Source organism: Canis lupus (assembly GCF_048164855.1).
Source record: "Canis lupus baileyi chromosome 15 unlocalized genomic scaffold, mCanLup2.hap1 SUPER_15_unloc_2, whole genome shotgun sequence".
In the NCBI taxonomy this organism is placed as follows: Eukaryota; Metazoa; Chordata; class Mammalia; order Carnivora; family Canidae; genus Canis; species Canis lupus.
In genome coordinates, this window is record NW_027326421.1 from 106896 (window position 1) to 128492 (window position 21597).

A 21597-nucleotide genomic window follows, 5' to 3' on the forward strand; every position below is an offset into this window, starting at 1 on the left:
ATGACCAGGATTTTAAAGACGGGACCACATTTTACTATTTAAGAAAAAAATATTTTTATTTGCAAGAAATGGAAATACAAAAGCGTAACAATTTCAATTCATTTTTTTCCCAAACTAAGTACAAGTATCCTACAAAGCCTTTTTTTTTTTTTTTGAAATTTTTGGTATTTCCTTAGCTATAATAAAAAATAAAAAGCCATTAAAAAAAAAAAACCCAAGCACAATACAACAGATGATAGACTCACAATCTATTAAACACTGCTGGTCTATAGAACTATTACAAGAGAGAAAGCAGTCCAGCCTGTCAGCATAGACATTAAAGCTCATGGTTGATTATAGTCTAGGGTCTGCTCAGCGTTGTTTAAACAGGGTCCCTCATGCTTTGTCAAGGTGTGCTGGTGTTTTCCATAGACTTGTAAAGCATTTTATCTGGAAGGGAGAGGTTCTAAGCAGTGTAGACAATGGGTTCATGGTGCAAAAAGTTCATGTTGTCACCTAGCTGGTGAGCAAAGGACAGGAGCAGAGGAATGGAGCTAAAACCCCTGGTTTTTCTTTTCCAGGATGCAAAGCCTGCTAGCTGGAATTCACAGAACATTGGATGCACAAGACCGGAGAGGAACATCTGGTGGATACTTCCAGCAGGAAGCACAGAACCGAAGGTTGCACGGCGGGGCCAGCATAGGGAGCAGACACTGTGTTTCCTGCCCAGAGAACCTTACAAGTTCATAGAGAGGAATCTGCCCAGCTGAACCCACGAACTGTACTTCCTTGTATCCCTCAGGGGTTGATCTATCTCCTGGTAACTAGTTGCCATTTTCTCTGTCCATAAAATTAAAAGTCAATTTATGACGCACAATACCCAGCACTGAATAAGGGCTCAAGAAATATTATTTCCCACTCTTCTCAAAACACAGACAAAAATAAAGCTTTCCTGAATTATGATGCCCAAAATGACAAAATGAACCCACACCTCGATTTTTTCCTGCACTAAGTATAGGCTCTGTGGCCACCATGAGATTGGGCATTAATCATCAAATGGGCCAGGTTCCTTGGCCCTGAGAAAATATTCTGCTGTGATGATTTATGATAACTTTGATCCAAGCTTGCTGTTGTTTTGATGTGACTGCAGCTTTGCAGAGTGGGATTTTCCTGATGGACCGAACCCTATTTCTTTCCCCCTGATGTGCAAATCTGACCATGGCTCACTTTTAGGAAACCATTTTTGGGCCTTTGGAAAAAGTCCTGTCCCCACGCTCACTTCAGTCTAATACTGCAAGGCTAGCTGTAAAATCTCCCAGGGATGAAGGAGGCCTCGGTCATCCTGGAGGATACGCATAAAGTACATGTAAGACAGGGTTTAGAGCCACAGGGGGACTGTGCGTATGTGTCAGGAGGGGAAGAGAGAGACCCGGTATTTTGTCTTTGGAATAGCTAATGATTGATGAAATCTCCTCAGCCCCCTTAACTCCCCAACAATCGCTAGGGCTCCAGACAGCACTCTTGCCTCAGTAAACTGAAAAGTCCTACGACTGACTAGCTGACTGCGTGGGAAACCTGAAATCCGCTCCGGCTGCTCCACTCAGTCTCTCCTGTAACTGGCCTCCCAGAGGGGCTCAGGCTATCACCCTTCCCCTAATTGCCTCAGCTGAAAAGCATGCAAAGGCAATAGCTCTGAAAGCCTTCTCCTCCATCTCCCCATGTCAGCAAGACCAGCACCGATGGTCCATTGATTCAGCCAAGAGCGGGATGTCTCAATTTGTACGTCATGCTCAAGTACACACCCTACAGGACATGTGTGTTCCAGAGCCGTCCCCAAGAGGCCTCTGATTCTCTCTTTGTGGTTTTGCTTGGTCTGAGGACATGGAAGAAAGGAGCCATGAAGTGTTGACAAATTTTAATGAAACACATGTGACCAGAATTCTGGACACCGCCTTGTTGCCAGAATAAGGATGAATCACTTCAACACTCCTGCTCTATGGGCGCATGAGCTTCACCGCCCTCCTTTGGCATTCAGGCTCAACTGTGAGATTTAGGAAGGAAGAAAAACGTGGTAATTATAGTTGGTTTGTAAATAAGTTGAGCTACAAGCTTCTTTCACAACCTACAAATTAGTTCTCCGAATCAATATCATTTTTATTAGTGAAAAAGTTATCTAATTTTGCCTACGCTGGTGTCAAACCTCACCTCCCCACCCCCACCCCACCCCCACGCACACAAAAGGAGCAACCTAGTTCAGCTGTCAGATTTTTACATAACACTCTCTTTATGTGATCGAGGCTCTAGAGTCCTCACACTTCACAGAAATTCCTTCTTAAATTGGCACTGGGGCCTTTCATCTCCAGCATCCATTTTTAAGTATAGGGTCAAGAGCTGGGGAAAGGGCCAAGCTGGGGGGGCTTGGCTTATTGGGGCTCAGCCAGTGAAAAGGTGCTTGTTCTTTGAATGTTTGCAAGACACCTCCTTCACCGGGGTAATCAAAGAGAGGCAAGAGGAAACGCTGTTCACATGACAGAAAATATAATTAATGTATTAATGAGTAACCTATTTATTATTTATGGTTCATAGTGATGCTAACAGTCTCATGCCTTTCAAAACTCGAGTCTGAAAGTCTGCTTGAACTCTTCAGGGCTAACCAGGTATTGCCGACTGGTCTATTGCAGGGCTTCACCCCAGAAAAGCCAACGAGCACACAGCCCTTAATCACTTGGCATTATCTGATTCCTCTACATCGTCCTGACCCCATGGCATCCTCCTAAAGGTAAATCTTTAGTTCCCTTGATTTGCCGAAGCAGGGAGTGCAGGGCAGAGGTTTTTCTCAAAACAGAGCAGGGTTGGCTCTTGGAACCCCCTGAACATGGCCATCTGAGCACCCAAGTGGATGTCTCCTGTCTCTAGATACAGATTCAGTCCTGGAAGAACGGCTTCCCAGAGAGAACACCCTGCCGTGTGGAGGTCTGCAGAAGGGGACGACAAGGAAAGGTAGGTGGGGCAGAAAATAAAATCCTCAGGACACTAAGGGCAGAGACTGGAGGTTGGCCAGCCTTTCCCTTCTCCGGCCTCATTCGGAAGAGCAGCTCTCCCACCCTGGCTGATCCAGGAGCCTTCAAAGCCTGATCTGGTTCCCTTGCAGCAGGTGGGTAGGATGACCCATTCTCACATGTCTGCCCTTACTTATAAAACCTTTCCTTTCTCGTTGACCAAATACTACTTGAGTTCATTCTTTTTACCTTCTTAGGGCCCCACAGGCTGCCTTTGCCTGGTAATTATATGGTATTTTAAAGAGAGGGATGGGTCGGCAGCAGCCCATGGCTACCTGACAGCAGCCAGGCCCAGTAAGATCTAGAGCAGAAGAGAAGGAGGGAATGGAAAGGAGAGAGCCAGGGGTGGGGGGCACGCTGGTAACCCCCCTTCCCGCACAGCTCAGATGGCCTCTGCTCTCCGTGGCCAAGGTAAGGGGTTGTGAGACTGCAGACAGCTGCCCCAATCCAGCTTTACACACGGCCAAGAAGACACAGTTGGCATCTCCCCTGGTCTGGAACCCTCTCTACCACAGCAGAAAAAGAGAGAGCGCAGAACCACTCCCAGGGAGCCCCAGGTGTACCAAGGCAGACAAAGCAGGGATCTGCTTATGAGGTATGATGGCAAATGCTTAATGACACCAAATCCTGCATCTGATATGGAATGGAAGGCCCAGGTAAGGGCTTAATCCTGTGTAAATGCAGGTTTCAATGACAGTGTAGACCAAACACAGAGTGAGAGAGAGCAAGCGAGGAGTTAAAGCTAAAGGACCTTCAGCTACTACTAAAAATAAAATACAAAATAATAAGCAAAGATAAAATAAGCAAAAAAAGATTACACAAAATCTTTCACAAGCTAGGGGAAAACACTGAAAGGGAATCTTCTACACTATACAATAAAAAGGCAATTTCCATTTCTTATTTGTATGAAAGAGGAAAGAATTCTTTTTTAGCTACAAAAGTTACTTTTAATCATTACAAAAAAAAAAAAAAAAAGTAGGTTGGGGGGTTTAGGTTGTATCTCTTTGGGTAAGCTGCAAAGTAGCCAAACCTGACCACAAAAGGTAAGACTGTGACTAAACAAAGTCACCTGCTCCCACCCCAGGCCTCAGACCCACCCCCTGTGTTGAGGCAGAAGGAGGGTAAAGCAGAAGTGTAGGGGGCTGGGGAGGAGGGCACTAGGAGCAGGTGTGGAGAGGCAAGCCAGCCAGGTTGTCCAAATCGCCTATTATCAGGGACAAGGATTCCCTTCTCTTATGGGAAGATGACAGAAAAAGCATCTGACCCTAGAGCCACAGACCTGATTAAGGCATCCCTCCATCTTTCCCTCTGACTCCATTCTGTAGGAGGACAAGAGCTTAAGGGGATTTCCCAACTAGAATTATAGGCCTCCAGCTGTAGAAGGGGGAGGAGGAGGAGGGAGGAACAGGAGGAAGAGGGGAAAAAAAGGCATCTGGAGGATTGGGGATCCCAGGGCTTAGGGTACCCTCCAAGGTCCCAAGGCCAACAGAACACTGCCAGTTTGGAGGGAGGCGTCAGATCTTTTCAGCGTGGCTGCTAGCAGGAAGCCTCAGCGAGCTAATAAATACTATTTACAAATGGGGAGGAGAAGCTGGGGAGGCAGACCTATGGGTGTGTGGGGACGCAGGTTGTGGGGATGTCCTACAAGCAACAAGATGGGGCAGGTTCGCCTGGAGTAGAGAAGCCTGATTCCTTCAGGCATTGCACTTGCGGCCTGAGAATGGGGAGGGGAGCCCTCGCTCCAGTGCGGGGAGGACGATGTGCGAGGGCTCGGGAGGGGCCCAGTGGCAGGGGTACTCATGAAGGGGCTGTGGGGGGCAGACACATGGGAGATCAAGGCCAAGAAGGCAGGACGTCAGTCAGTGCTTTGCCAGATCCCAGCAGGTATCCTGGTGTTTTTGTGGCTGGAGTCTGGGGTCTCATAGAAACAAGAGTCATCTCATCTTCAGAGAGGTGGTCACAACCCACAGTGAAAATCAGGCTGTATATTTTTGGCACTATTGGTAGAAATGAGCCTGCTCGTCCCATCCCAGCCTCGATCCTAAAATAATTTCCTATGTCAGTAAGCAAGAGGGAGGGAGGGATGCCACGGGCTCCCCTGTTCAGGGGGGCATGTGATGGAGGGGAAGGAGCTCTCTCACTGCAGGTGGAAATCCCAGGCTATCCTCTCATCCAAAGCCATGACTGCTCATCCATGTCTTCGTCCAGATAAAAGGCAAAAAGGGAAAGCTTATGACAAAGGTGATTTGGGGATGTGAAAGCAGAGTGAAGAGAAAGAGGGAGGTGGAGACAGCCTCCTCAGAAGGTGGCGTTCACTCTTCTGTCGAGTTCTACAACTTTTAGTGTCTCATTCCCCTCCAGTTTGGCGCTGACCCTGGAAAGATACCAAAAGGAGAAAAGAATCTCAGTCACCAACTAACAACTCTGATTCTCAAGCTTGGGCATATGACACAATCATTCCATGACTACAACTTTGCGGGCGAGCCCAAGTGGGTTCTCCTCTTTTTCCCACCAACTAGCAACCCTCTGTTCCCAGTCTCCAGCTACCAGCCCATGCGCTCGGTCGTGTTCCTCCCTTTATCCCAACCCAAGAGGAGACATCCCAACCCAGAAGATAAGCATTGTGGCTTGATGCTGATTTGCCACAAATTGCTTTAAGTGAATGTATCTACTGATGATGGCGAGCCCTATGCTAGGCTCTGGAAAGAAGAAAATAAAAGGATAGAGTCCAATTCCTGGTCTAGAATACTAATAACTCAGATAATTTTTTTTTTAAAAAAGCTAACCTGAAATAATACTAAACACGTAACAGAAAATAAATGTAATCAAATTGTACAACAGCCTAGAAAGCCTCTAGGTACTCAGACGAGGGCTATGAGGGCTTTGGTATCTGGGAGACACCCCAGAACAAGTGAGATTTTCAGTGGGCCCTGAATATTGAGCCAAGAGGGGAGAAGACTTGTGGTATGAGCCATGTAATCAAGCAGCTAAGTCTTCTACAGCTCCCAGTGGCATCTCTACAAATTTCTCTGTGATGGAAATAAATAATAATGCCTAGACTCTTACAGTATTTAAAAGGATTTATATATCACGTCGGTACAGTACTTAAGGGAGTAAGTGCTGGTAAATGTTAAATATGCATGTATAATGTAAACATATAAAAGTACATGCAATTATAAACCTTCCCCACAGCTTTAGGGGAAAAAAGCTGAGGAATCCAAAGTAGAATCTTCAAGCGGGGGAGCACTTGCTTTGGAATAGCATCATTTCTGGGAAGCACAAGGGGGAATTAAGCTCGATCAGCAACCACAGCATGTGTAACCAGGAGTGTGCATGCAGACCCTCCTTCCCATGCTGTTTGGCATTTTCAGGAACCTCCCCCAGCACAATAACAATATCTGGCCATCCTATAAGCCTTTATGTTTACAAAAAGACTCCCCCCGACCCTGCAACTACCTAAAGAAACAACTCATGGAGAATTGGAGCCCAGTCTTATTTTCAACATGGAAACATGTTTATGCGCAATGCCTCTCAAAGGATGCCCCTCAATAAAAATATATAATTAATACATGTTATTTATATATGTCATAAAACTGTATATGAACATATAGCATAACATATATGTATCTCTAGTTCGAAGGAAGGTAGGGAAGGTGTCCTAAGGCTGTACCTGCATAGCAAGCACACTGCTAAGGTGGGCTCTGTGTTTACTTATGAGGCTTTATGGGGAGGAAGGTGGGAGTCAAGCCCTTTGCCACTCCTTGCAGGCACCACGGCCAGCTCCCCAGTGACAAAGCAGACATGGGGGCAGCTCACCCTAGGTTTTTCCCCTCACCCCCACCCCATGTCTACTAAGAGCAGCTGTTGGCAAGTAGTAAACTCTTCAGAGTCCCAGGTCCTGAAAATAGGTCCTGAAAGAACCCAGGGTTTGGACTGGGCCTATGGGAAAGTCTACACCCCACATTCCGGGTTGCTGACTCACAACCCATCATCATTAGAGGAGTTGCATCTGTGTGTGTTCTTGACTCACAAGTGCTGCTGTAGCTCCAACAGCACCGATTTCTCCAGGCTGGTCTCATTTGAGATAATGAAATGGGGAAGATCCACATCAGGCCTGGTCTCCAACCCTGATGCCCTGAGCAGGGAGGACCCTCTGTCCCAATGCCCAAGTTCCCCAGCCGAGGCTGGGCTCAACGGCTCCTCCAGGGGAGAATGTTCCTCATAGATCAGCAGATTCCTGGATCTCACTGAGGACAGAGCAAAATAAGAGGTGTTAGGGAGAGACCACAGGGTTTATCACATCCCCTCACTCAATGCCTAGGGCTGGAAGCAGATGATAATTTGTGGGTCCTTTTGCCCAGAACTGAGGGTGCCAGCTAGAGTTGACTTTCCATAAAGGCTTCAGGGTTTCAGAGTTTTGTGCATTGAAAAATTATACCAATTATACAGTGCTGGAAGAACAATAGAAAAGCAAACAAACATGAAGCAAACTGCCACCCCCATTGCTTTGAAAATAAAACTCCCCTCCTTGCCCACCCATAACCATCTGGGGGAAACAATTCATGAAGAATGGAGTCAAATACTTGAAGATGTCCAGACCAGCTAAAATAAGAAACATTTCTAATGAGTTGGTCTTGCATGGAGAGAAGGTACAAGGGCGGAAAACTGCATTTTCATTTAGAAACCGGAGAGAAGCCACAAAACCAAAGCCATAAATCAAATGACAGAGACAGTTTCTTTGTTTTATAGTATAGTTGCATAGCTAGATGGCTCTGTAGCAAATTTTCTACAACACAGAAACTCTGCTCTCATTGGCTTCCATCTAAATTTACAGATACATTCCCTTAGGGAAAAAAGAATTTCCCAAGAGATCACTGAAATTATTTGGTTGAAATGCTAGCATTTCTGTCATAAACCTGGCAGGGCTACAACCACCTGGTGAAGACCAGAGACCTTTCAGAACTGCAAAGAGTGTGCCAGTATCCCCAATCCCACACTCATTATTATTAGTGGATATGTGTATTCGCGTATATATAATGGTCCCCAGAGGCCACTTCATTATTTCCTGCACGCTTGGATCATCGATCTAGGTGAGGCTATCACACACTTCTTCTCTAACACCTGAGTCTGTAAATCTTGGCCATACTGTTGTGTAAGACGGACAGATTCATTTCACGAATTCTTACTACGGTAACATATAATTCCACTGAGTGGAAGTAGAAATACAGGAGGTCCTTTAAAATGTCATGGAGAGCTTAATGTCCCCCTCTATTTACTCATCCCCAAATTCACATCCCTCCCCCTTATCAGAGCTCAAAAAGGAAACCTCAGAATTTGCTAGGGAACATAGAGCAAGAGTTTGTGAAGTGACTCTGCCAAGCTCTAGAGAATTCCCACTGGTGCCTTAGGGACCCCGAAGCCTGGGCACCAGACCCCACCCCTTCAATGGAGAAGCTACGCTTTGACCACTTTTTAAAGATTAGACTTTCTCCTCAGACTTCCTTCAGAATGTTGAGCTTTCAGAAAGCTCCAGAGAAATTCAGCATGGTACTTTACGAGTTGCTGAGTGCTATCTTACCAACAGAGGCTGTATACGGCTCCTGCACAGAGTGCTGGCTGGGCAGAGCCATCTTGGTGGCAGAAGGATAGGGCCCGTAGCCCTGAAAGAAGCTGCCAAATGCAACAGCAAAGCATAGCACAACCACCTGCAGGGGGAGGAGAGAACACAGGGAGCTGTCAATTCCAGGATCCTCAGAGCAAACCTCTAGCCCCGCAACACCCAGGAGGTCCAGGGAGACAGGCTCCCCTTCACCAGGCTGGACTAAGCCAACAGGTAAACCTCGGGAACGTCACAGCAAAGAAACTTCCTCTCAGAGTGAGGTGCACGACTCCTCCAACCTCGCCTGGACTAGGCAAGCTGGGGACAGACTGGAGACTAGGAGGTAGGCCAGGGCATGCGTGGTGCTGTCCCTTTGGGAAACTCACCATGAGGCACGTGCCAGTCTGTGTGCCGGCCAACTTGCAGGTGCGCGAAACCTTGCCCATCACCAAAGTCTGAAGCTTTTGCAGCTGCTGCAGGAGGGTTCTGCATACACGACAAATCAAAGCCATGAAGAGAATTGAGATGGAGGTGAATGCTTTTAGGTGACCTCTGCCCCCATGCTCCAGTGAAGCTGCCATAGCTTCGTGTCTGAATTTGAACACAGTACCGAGGGGAAAGTCTCATTTGGAGGGAGATACGGACACCAGTGCCTTTGGGCCCCCATGTTGCAGAGCTTCCCAGAGCTTGGAATGAGCCCACTTTAACAGCCTGGCCAATTCTTGTGCTGTTCTGAATAAGAGGTCAATGCCCTGAATTATCCCTGACATGCTGCAACTTGTCTGTCAGCCACTGAGAAAGAAAAACCAAAAAGAACATTTTGATGGACAGGTAATGGTGGTACAAGGAGAACTCATTTACCCACTAGACATAAGAAGATGTAAGAAAAGGAAAAAGCAAAGAGAAGAAAACGCCCCAGAGACCTGAAGGAGTGGCCACAGGTGGTGGCCATCATTGGAAATGGAAGCAGTATCAGTGAGCAACAGTCACTCAGATGGCAAATCTGAGGAGAAAGAGAGGGAAAACAAGAATGGCAGGGAGGCACAGCCAGAGGCACCTCAAGCCCCGGGTCCTTGAAGGCTCACAGCATTGCTACAGTTAGAAATGAAGCCCAATAAATGCAACAGAGCAAAGAAGCCTGCTCAACTGGATTTATGCTTGGAGCCAGGGAGCTCGGCAACCATCCTCCCATACAGACTCTGATCCTTCTCCAGAAAGAGATGAGGAGCAGGAGGAAAAAAAGAGTTATCCTCTCCCTAAAATTGGACAACCGTGCATACCCTTAAAAGGAAAGGGTTTGGGATGAGAGTACGATATTCTGGTCTGTATGACATCAGGTCACAGAGAGAGCAGATGGTGACATTCTTTGCAAATTCTGAACACTCCAAGCCGTAGAATAGGATCTTACAGCCTCCTGAATCAGAGGCTCAGGGATAAATCGTTGTGAGCAGCCTAGAGCTGAAGCTTCTCCTTGCCTCACCCCTTTTCCCAAGCCCTATGCACATAGCAAAGTGGAAAGATTTTATAAGCAGATGCTTCTTCTTGAGTCTCAGAAATTTTCAAAAAATTCATGCTGTGATGTCACATCAGAAAGCCAGACAAGTTCATTGGGAAACATCAGCAAATCACTCATTTGCAGAGTTCTGGGCTCTTCCAGAGAACCTGCCTCTTGATACAATCTACCTCCTGAAGAGCCTTCAAGCGCTAGAAGGACAAGCTGGTCTTCCAGAGTTTGCAACTTGCAACCTGACAAGTGCCAATGAAAAGAATTGTCCCGGGGTGTAAGCGAAGCAGGGACGGCTTTGCCATAGGATGACACTGCTTTCAACAGCTAGCTGGCTAAGACTGGGGGCAGAATTTGGGGCAGTCCACAGCACATGGGGCAGAGGCCTTCTGAACTCAAAAGCAAAATAAAACAAAACCAAAAAACCCCCTTGTGGTCCTGGTGAATTTAATTTAAACAAAACAAAACCTTTCATCCCATTAACCAATATTATTAATTTAAATTCTATTAAAATGAAGGTCTTTTTAGTACCTTGTTCATTTTTTGTTGTTGTTCTTTTATTATTATTATTATTGATTTATGATAGTCACACACAGAGAGAGAGAGAGGCAGAGACACAGGCAGAGGGAGAAGCAGGCTCCATGCACCGGGAGCCTGACATGGGATTCGATCCCGGGGCTCCAGGATCGCGCCCTGGGCCAAAGGCAGGCGCCAAACCGCTGCGCCACCCAGGGATCCCTGTTGTTGTTCATTATTATCTAGAAGTATAACCACATGTAGTTTGGACCTGGTTTATATATATTCAGGGAACATGTTCTCTAAAGGTGTTCTGTATATTACTCAAGGCTGAGACATATGGAGAGTATGATTATTTTAAATTCCTCTTACATGCCTGTCATTTGTGAAAATATGGGTGATGAATCTGGAGGGCACTGTGCTAAGTGAAATAAGCCAGAGGGGGAAAAAAAAACACCGTATGGAATCACTTGTACATGGAACCTTAAAAAAATTATTATTATTATTATTTAAAGATTTATTTATTCATGAGAGACACACAGAGAGAAAGAGGCAGAGACACAGGCAGAGGGAGAAGCAGGCTCCATGCAGGGAGCCCAACGTGGGACTCAATCCGGGGTCTCCAGGGTCACGCCCTGGGCTGATGGTGGCGCTAAACTGCCGAGCCACCTGGGCTGCCCCCCCAAAATTATTTTTAAGTTGAAACAGAATAGAAAAGTAGGTACCAAGGGCTAGGGGTTGGGAGAACTAGGGAGAGGTTGGTAAAAGGATACAGACTTTCAGCTATGAGATGAATAAGGTCTGAGGATCTAATGTACAACATAATAACTATGCTCTGTAACACCGTAATGGATGACTGAAATTTGCTAAGAGAGTTGAACTAAAATGCACTCACTAGAAAATTAAAAGCAAAAAAGGTAAATATGTGAGATGACGGATGCATTAATTAACTCGATGCGAGGAATACTTTCACAATGCATGCATATATCAAATCATCATGTATACTTTATAAATAACAGATTTGTCAATTATACTTCGACGAAGCTGAGAAAAAAAAAGGGAAAAAAAGAGCTCATAACTAAATGATCACATAACGCAGCAAGTTTTTTCCTCTTCTCCCACCACTTCTCCCCCATTCTTATTTGCTAGCATAAGACTTCCAAGACTGGGTGCTAAGTGACCTCATGCATGCACCCACTTCCTGGGTGAGCATTCATGCTTGTAGACCTAAGAGGGGGCTGGCAGTAGCTTGTATTTTATTGACCACCATCTGTGGTGCTGTCCCCAAAGCCTTCACTGGGTTCTCCTTGCTGTCTTCTGGGATTCCCAGAGCAGATATACAGGTGAGCCCACAGAGAAGACTTGTACTTGACCAATGGGCCTAAACCCTTTTCTCTCACCATCTGGCCTCCTCCTGTGGCACTGATTAATGTTTTTACTGCCTGCCACACTATGGAAAGGGGCCTCCCAGTTTCCTAGCTTGCTGCTGAGAAGTCATGTCTTGAAGCAACAGCTGCCACTTTGGGTGGGAGGGTGGTGCACCTCAACTCCCACGGGACACTCCTGCAGCCTGAGCTAGCAGCCCGAGGTATTCAAGCCCAGCTGGGCTCTGTGCACCTCTCCATCCAGGCTTCGGTTAGACAGCAGCTTTCCAGATGTTAGCAAAGCTATCTCCCTTTGCTCCCAAGTCCTAAGGTGATTTTTTTTTTAATTTTTATTTATTTATGATAGTCACACAGAGAGAGAGAGAGAGAGAGAGAGAGGGAGAGACACAGGCAGAGGGAGAAGCAGGCTCCATGCACCGGGAGCCCGATGTGGGATTCGATCCCGGGTCTCCAGGATCGTGCCCTGGGCCAAAGGCAGGTGCCAAACTGCTGCGCCACCCAGGGATCCCCTAAGGTGACTTTTAAAGTGAAACCATTTCCATATTTTACCAACCAACCTTATTCACCCATGACCATCCTACACTTCCTCCCTGCCTGTTCTGGCTGCTTGCCCTGCCTTTACAGTGCAAAACACCAAACCAAACCAAACCAAAACACCACCACCACCACCAACAACAAAACAAACAAATTACTTGGAATCACTCCTTCCTTTAAATTTCTGGCTGAGAACACTAGGCCTGATACTCCCTTCCCTAGGCTGAAAAGTCTCCCAGAAGGCTCCTTTGCATCCCCTGAAAGCAGACCTTTAACATAACAGACACACTGAAACACCAGTGATAAAGTGTCTGAGCCTCAAGTTGAGATCTCTTGCTACCGGGACAAAGTGCTATGGGTTCGGAAGAAGAGCTGCTTAAGTCTGGCTGGGGGAGAAGGAAGGCTTGATGTTTTCCAGTTGTATGCGTTTACTTGGCATTCAGCAGCACATCTTCTCCAAACTCAAGATAATTATATTCTGAATCTACTGCAAATGAAAATAGTTGTTTAGGGCAGCTCTGGTGGCGCAGCGGTTTAGCACCACCTACAGCCCAGGGTGTGATCCTGGAGACCCTGGATCGAGTCCCGCATTGGGCTCCCTGCATGGAGCCTGCTTCTCCCTCTGCCTCTCTCTCTCTCTCTGTGTCTCTCATGAATACATAAATAAAATCTTTAAAAAATTTTTTTAAAAAGAAAGAAAATAGTTGTTTAATGGTCCCTGATTTCTAACAGTTTATAATCCAACTCTTTGAGATGAGCAAACATGTAGTTTAAAAATATAATTTTTAGGGACACCTGGGTGGCTCAGCGGTTGAGTGTCTGCCTTTGGCTCAGGGTGTGATCCCCAAGTCCCGGGATCGAGTCCCACATCAGGCTTCCTGCATGGAGCCTGCTTCTCTCTCTGCCTATGTCTCTGTCTCTGTCTCTCTCTCTGTGTCTATCATGAATAAATAAATAAAACCTTTAATAATAAAAATAGAAATTTTAGCTTGAAATTTTGGTGGAAAGGAATAGTGACATAATGTGCTATTTGCTGCTGCTTCTCCTACTCAGATCAGTGAAGGTGAACTGAACTGATGGTGGAAATGATGACACTCTGAAGCCCATCAATCAGCAACTCCGAGTGACTTCACCCAAGGAAGGTGATTGAACTCATCCATCCCCAAATCTAAACAGATTTCTATGATCCAATCAAGTCTGGGACATTCATATATATTCATTCATTCAAGAGAAACACTCATTTTTGTCATAAGGAAAGGAAATTAACAGTAACTGAACATCCACTGATTGAGCTCTAGGAACTCTATACACTGAGATACTAAAAAACTGTCTCAAAGACATGTAACTAATACAAGCATCCATTCAAAAACTGGAAAGAACTCAAATACAGAAGCTAACCTTACACATAAAGGAGCTAGAGAAAAAACAACAAATAGATCCTACACCCAGCAGAAGAAGAGAGTTAATAAAGATTTGAGTAGAACTCAATGAAATCGAGACCAGAAGAACTGTGGAACAGATCAACAGAACCAGGAGTTGGTTCTTTGAAAGAATTAAGATAGATAAACCATTAGCCAGCCTTATTAAAAAGAAGAGAGAGAAGACTCAAATTAATAAAATCATGAATGAGAAAGGAGAGATCACTACCAACACCAAGGAAATACAAACAATTTTAAAAACATATTATGAACAGCTATATGCCAAAAAAATTAGGCAATCTAGAAGAAATGGATGCATTCCTGGAAAGCCACAAACTACCAAAACTGGAACAGGAAGAAATAGAAAACCTGAACAGGCCAATAACCAGGGAGGAAATTGAAGCAGTCATCAAAAACCTCCCAAGACACAAAAGTCCAGGGCCAGATGGCTTCCCAGGGGAATTCTATCAAACGTTTAAAGAAGAAATCATACCTATTCTACTAAAACTGTTTGGAAAGATAGAAAGAGATGGAGTACTTCCAAATTCGTTCTATGAGGCCAGCATCACCTTAATTCCAAAACCAGACAAAGACCCCACCCAAAAGGAGAATTATAGACCAATATCCCTGATGAACATGGATGCAAAAATTCTCAACAAGATACTAGCCAATAGGATCCAACAGTACATTAAGAAAATTATTCACCACGACCAAGTAGGATTTATCCCTGGGACACAAGGCTGGTTCAACACTCGTAAAACAATCAGTGTGATTCATCATATCAGCAAGAGAAAAACCAAGAACCAGATGATCCTCTCATTAGATGCAGAGAAAGCATTTGACAAAATACAGCATCCATTCCTGATCAAAACTCTTCAGAGTGTAGGGATAGAGGGAACATTCCTCGACATCTTAAAAGCCATCTATGAAAAGCCCACAGCAAATATCATTCTCAATGGGGAAGCACTGGGAGCCTTTCCCCTAAGATCAGGAACAAGACAGGCATGTCCACTCTCACCACTGCTATTCAACATAGTACTGGAAGTCCTAGCCTCAGCAATCAGACAACAAAAAGACATTAAAGGCATTCAAATTGGCAAAGAAGAAGTCAAACTCTCCCTCTTCACCGATGACATGATACTCTACATAGAAAACCCAAAAGCCTCTACCCCAAGATTGCTAGAACTCATGCAGCAATTTGGCAGCATGGCAGGATACCAAATCAATGCCCAGAAGTCAGTGACCTCTCTATACACTAACAATGAGACTGAAGAAAGAGAAATTAAGGAGTCAATCCCATTTACAATTGCACCCAAAAGCATAAGATACCTAGGAATAAACCTAACCAAAGAGGTAAAAGATCTATACCCTAAAAACTATAGAACACTTCTGAAAGAAACTGAGGAAGACACAAAGAGATGGAAAAATATTCCATGCTCATAGATTGGCAGAATTAATATTGTGAAAATGTCAATGTTACCCGGGGCAATTTACACGTTTAATGCAATCCCTATCAAAATACCATGGACTTTCTTCAGAGAGTTAGAACAAATTATTTTAAAATTTGTGTGGAATCAGAAAAGACCCCGAATAGCCAGGGGAATTTTAAAAAAGAAAACCATATCTGGGGGCATCACAATGCCAGATTTCAGGTTGTACTACAAAGCTGTGGTCATCAAGACAGTGTGGTACTGGCACAAAAACAGACACATAGATCAATGGAACAGAATAGAGAACCCTTAAGTGAACCCTGAACTTTATGGTCAACTAATATTCGATAAGGAGGAAAGACTATCCACTGGAAGAAAGACAGTCTCTTCAATAAATGGTGCTGGGAAAATTGGACATCCACATGCAGAAGAATGAAACTAGACCACTCTCTTTCACCATACACAAAGATAAACTCAAAATGGATGAAAAATCTAAATGTGAGACAAGATTCCATCAAAATCCTAGAGGAGAACACAGGTAACACCCTTTTTTAACTCGGCCACAGTAACTTCTTGCAAGATACATCCACAAAGGTAAAAGAAACAAAAGCAAAAATGAACTATTGGGACTTCATCAAGATAAGAAGCTTTTGCACAGCAAAGGATACAGTCAACAAAACTAAAAGACAACCTACAGAATGGGAGAAGATGTTTGCAAATGACGTATCAGATAAAGGGCTAGTTTCCAAGATCTATAAATAACTTCTTAAAGTCAACACCAAAGAAACAAACAATCCAATCATGAAATGGGCAAAAGACATGAACAGAAATCTCACAGAGGAAGACATAGACATGGCCAACATGCACATGAGAAAATGCTCTGCATCACTTGCCATCAGGGAAATACAAATCAAAACCACAATGAGATACCACCTCACACCAGTGAGAATGGGGCAAATTAACAAGGCAGGAAACCACAAATGTTGGAGAGGATGCGGAGAAAAGGGAACCCTCTTACACTGTTGGTGGGAATGTGAACTGGTGCAGCCACTCTGGAAAACTGTGTGGAGGTTCCTCAAAGAGTTAAAAATAGACCTGCCCTACGACCCAGCAATTGCACTGTTGGGGATTTACCCCAAAGATACAGATGCACTGAAACGCTGGGACACCTGCACCCCGGTGTTTGTAGCAGCAATGTCCATAATAGCTAAACTGTGGAAGGAGCCTCGGTGTCCATCGAAAGATGAATGGATAAAGAAGATGTGGTTTATGTATACAATGGAATATTCCTCAGCCATTAGAAACAAGAAATACCCACCATTTGCTTCAACGTGGATGGAACTGGAGGGTATTATGCTGAGTGAAGCAAGTCAGTCGGAGAAGGACAAACATTATATGTTCTCATTCATTTGGGGAATATAAATAATAGTGAAAGGGAATAGAAGGGAAGGGAGAAGAAATGTGTGGGAAATATCAGAAAGGGAGACAGAACATAAAGACTCCTAACTCTGGGAAACGAACTAGGGGTGGTAGAAGGGGAGGGTGGTGGGGGGTGGGTGTGACTCGGTGACGGGCACTGAGGGGGGCACTTGACGGGATGAGCACTGGGTGTTATTCTGTATGTTGGTAAATTGAACACCAATAAAAAATAAATTTATTTAAAAAAATGACATGTAACTAGTAGGTTGAAAACCTATTACGTAAATAAAACCTGATTCTGTAGTTTCTGTGCTTTCCAATGCTCTACATCATGGTACCCAAGTTTATAACCTAATAGAATCAATAACCAAAATACCTCTTAGGTAGATTTCCCTTAAACCCAGTGAATTAACATCATATCAACAACAGCTCGATGGAGAGATACATCCACCATTAGATAAGAAAAGGTTACTATGAGGGTGCCTGGGTGGCTCCGTCCGTTGAGCATCTGATTCTTGATTTCTGCTCAGGTCATGACCTCAGGGTCATGAGATCAAGCCTCACATTGGGCTCCATGCTAAGCTTAAGATTCTCTTTCTCTCTCTCTCCTTTCCCCTCTGTCCCTCCCCACCACACTGATTCTCAAGCTCTCTAAAAAGAAGGAAGGAAGGAAGGAAGGAAGGAAGGAAGGAAGGAAGGAAGGAAGGAAGGAAGGAAGGAAGGAAGGGAAGGAGGGAGGGAGGGAGGGAGGGAGGGAGGGAGGGAGGGAAAGGAAGGGAAGGGAGGGAGGGAGGGAGGGAGGGAAAAGAGAAAAAAGAAAAAGAAAAAGAAAAAGAAAAAGAAAAGAAAAGAAAAGAAAAGAAAAGAAAAGAAAAGAAAAGAAAAGAAAAGAAAAGAAACAAGAAGAGAAGGAGAAAAGAGAAGGTTACTATCAACAGGGGCCAAGCCACAGATGGCAGAGCCACAATAAAAATCAGCCCAATGGCAAAGACATACATACTATAACAAAGTTTCCATGATAATGATACAAATAAAAACAATAAGGGCAAATGAATATTTATTTCCTGACACACCTCCAGGTATGCCAAAGATAAACTGCTACGTGACAGGTAAAAGAATCAAGGGTGCTCCTTGTGCCATGTCAGGTGTCTGAAGTCAAATCTGCACTTTGTTTAGGAAAGTGGAAACTATAAGACCTGTCGCTCTGTGAGACAGTAGAAGAGCAGACAGGATGGCTTAGGACTGGTGCATCTGCACCAGCGCAGGAGATTGGCTGAGTTCAGATCTTGATACCACTGTTGCATTACTTTAACCCAGTTATTTTGGTCCTGAGTTTAGGCGGCTAATCAAAGTTTATTCCTTTGACCTCATCAGCTCACAAAATAGTGAGAGAATCCCCCCCTCTTGGTGTCCTCTGGGCTTCTTAGAAGCAAAGCCACCTTTAGAGAGTGCTTGCTGTCTCTTTCCACTGATGACGGATGAAGCCAGCCCTTTCCAGGGCAGCCTGGGACCTCCTAACTGAAACACTGGTCAGAGATGATGTGCGATTCTCCCTGGAGCCACTGGGACAGATGCCACGGCCTGCAGCAGTGGGAGTGTGGATGACAGCTGTTACCCTGCTTGCACGAAGGGCTGGCTGAAGAAGAGACAGGCATCAGAAGAAATGGAAGAATTATTTTAAAACTACAGCTATAAAAAGCCACCCATAGGACAGACCCAACAGTGCATTCAAAGCCCAGTATAAACTTTCCCTTTATTACTGTATTTTAAATCATCAGTGACCGTGGCTAATTATGGCTTAATGAATTCGTGGGCTTCCGGGAGCAAGGTCTCAATTTAGAGAAAGGAGTACTCTTAGCAAACATTTATCTGGGCCAAGAGATTTTTCACAACTTGTTAAATTGGAGTATCCAATTCTTGATTGAAAATGTGGATTTTCTCTTGTGGTGAGATGTAAAAATAAACTTAGTGGCTGTCCTCATACACTTTCTTGCAAAAGAGCAGTCAAAGGCAGCTGCCAGCCTTGCCCAAAATAAAGTATCACCCTGGATCTCGGGAGGCATATCAAGAGAAATTGGGCAAAACATTCAAAAGTAGCCAGGAGGCCAAGACATACTCTTATAATAACTGGGAAATACATCAACAGCCTCATGGTTTTCTTTGTCTTTCACTTAATTTTGTATTCTACTGTTCCCTTTCTTTATGAGAGATGGCGGGGGGGTAGTGGGAAAAGGTCATAGAGTATTGCATGTTATACTTTTCAGGTATCTAATTTCCCACTGGAGTGACAAACCAGAACCCAGGAAAAATAATAAAGTGAGGGTTCCCAAATACTTGCTGTGCCAGAAGCTCCAAACCAGGAATTCAATAGACATACTTTCCATGAAATCTTATAACACGCCTTACTGAGAAATGGAACTAGCCAGGCTACAGTGTGTGGTGCACGTGTGTGTGTGTGTGTGTGTGTGTGTGTGTGTGCACATGTGTATGTGTGTATAAAGCACTCTCTGGATAAGTCAGACTCTTACAGAGATGCAGGAACTTTTTTTCATATCCTTACGTTACTTTCCTTTTTTTTTTTTTTTTTTTTCTTACGTTACTTTCCAAAGTAACATAATATTTTCCAAATTCTCCATGATGAACCATGTGAACCATGATGAACCATGAGCTGTAAAGACACTTGGATTGCCACTGGTATACTTTTTTTTTAAGATTTTATTTATCTATTCATGAGAGAGATAGAGGTAGAGAGAAGCAGACACACAGGCAGAGGGAGAAGCAGACTCCATGCAGGAGCCCAACGTGGAACTCGATCCTGGGACTCCAGGATCACGTCCTGAGCCAGAGGCAGATGCTCAACCACTGAGCTACCCAGGCGTCCCTGCACTGGTGTATTTTTTAATGAAACAATCAACTAGAACACATGGTATCAGAGGACATCATGCATAGTATATAAGCATTCATTTGTGAAACATTCATACTAGTTATGCATGTGATGTACACGTTCCTGTGGTATGTCTGGGTTACTACATAAAATGCAAAATGATTACAATCAAAAAAGTCTAAGTTTGGGCAGCCCGGGTGGCTCAGCAGTTTAGCGCTGCCTTCAGCCCAGGGCATGATCCTGGGGTCCCGGGATCGAGTCCCACACTGGGCTCCCTGCATGGAGCCTGCTTCTCCCTCTGCCTGTGTCTCTGCCCCTCTCTCTCTCTCACTCTCTCTCTCTCTTTCTTTCTGTATCTCATGAATAAATAAATAAAATCTTAAAAAAAAAAAAGTCTAAGTGTCACTTAGCTAGTGCACACGTGGAAAGCAGGTGGCTTTGTGATGGAAGAGCTAAGCATCCGTGTGCTTCTGAAGAAAAAAAAAAATATCCCACTTGAATCCCTTCCCACCCCATCTTGGTCTTTTAGAGTTTAGAGAAACTCTGAGGGTTAGGTCTTTTAGAAATTTAGAGAAATTTCTGAGGGTTAGAACAAGGGTGACCAGAAGCTAAAATATCTACCACAAAGTCCTGGGGTGGAGGTGGAGAGGTCCTGGGATACAGGGAATACAATTCAGAGTTCCACACGCTGCATAACAATAGTAAAGAGACTCACCAACCATCTCCAAGACTTTTCAAAACTGAAGTGTCACATACGCAAATAAATGACAGTCGCACTGTGCTAAAATACTAATTTTTGAATAGATCATTCAAAAATGATCTATTTGTCATCTTTTACTTAAGCTTTGAGGGTTGTTCATGGGGCTTTGGCTTAAATGGGGAAAAAAAAAAAAAAAAAACAAGGATGAATTTTCTCCTCCTTCTTCCTGTGTAATCGCTGTGTCACAAAGGGTTGGTTTTGCAGGGACCAGAGGATACTTCTGAAATATTCTATTATCTCCTTGCCCAGGAACAGGAACAAGAGAGCTCTAGAATGTTCTCTGGGGCTGAGGAATGGCTGACTTAACCACAAAATTATATTAAAATGCCCTTCCAGTCTCTCTGGGGAACTTTGTCTAGTACCCAAAGATCCACTGAAGTCTGAAATATGTTCACGTAAAAAGAAAGCTTGTACTCTTCACACAACCAGAAGTTACAGAAAATGGAGAGATGAAAGTGAATTAAAGCCAGATAAAGTTCTGCAGAGGGGTAAGCTGCATCTTTTGCCAGTACTCTAGTGGCTTCTCTGTGGATGGCAGCAAGCAGGATCGGCAGCTACAGTCAGTCCACAGAGTAAAGGGGAACCTGTGGGAGAGGGTAATAGTGTATAGGGCAAATGGGCACAGCCTCAGGGGTCACGTGAACAAATGAGGAGAGGCAGAAAAAGGTGAAAGCCCAGGGCACTCAGCTGGAAAGACCTCTACCAGGAACTGTATATAGATTCAAAGAACAAGAAGAGTGGAGTTAGAGATTAGAGCTGAGAGGACCTGATACACCATGGAGGATTTCAGACACACACCAGCCAAGGTTCACAGTCCTGACACATCCCATCAGCTTAGGCCCTCTGGTGGCTTGGTGTACTTTTTGGAGAAGACGGGGTAGAGATCCACACAGGCCCTGGAGATAGGCCCAGGTGGTTGGGGCAGGGAATTCCAGAATCCCAGGTACCAGGGTGGGGTCTGGTGGGGTCTGAAGGGGTCCAGTGAGAGCACCACATGCAAGCATCGCGTTGGGCCTGCTGACTACTCTTCTCTTGGAGAGACATGTGGCCAGAAGGGAGCCAGAGCAGGGTCCTTGGAAACACAGGTCCAAAGCAAGGCCCTCTTCAGCA

At 44.7% G+C, this 21597-nt stretch overlaps 1 protein-coding gene across 1 annotated transcript in view; it reads right to left on the reverse strand.

The window, feature by feature from the left end:
• Positions 1-2311: 2311 nt before the first annotated feature.
• The window catches only part of CREB3L2 (cAMP responsive element binding protein 3 like 2), a 117751-nt gene continuing 98465 nt past the window's right edge, over positions 2312-21597 (reverse strand). Inside the window, exons 9-12 of the mRNA XM_072819018.1 lie at positions 9024-9123; positions 8617-8743; positions 7069-7285; positions 2312-5412 (exon numbers count right to left, since the gene is read on the reverse strand). Coding sequence (XP_072675119.1) covers positions 5337-5412; positions 7069-7285; positions 8617-8743; positions 9024-9123 — 520 coding nt within the window. The 3' untranslated portion in view covers positions 2312-5336. The remainder of the gene's footprint in view (positions 5413-7068; positions 7286-8616; positions 8744-9023; positions 9124-21597) is intronic.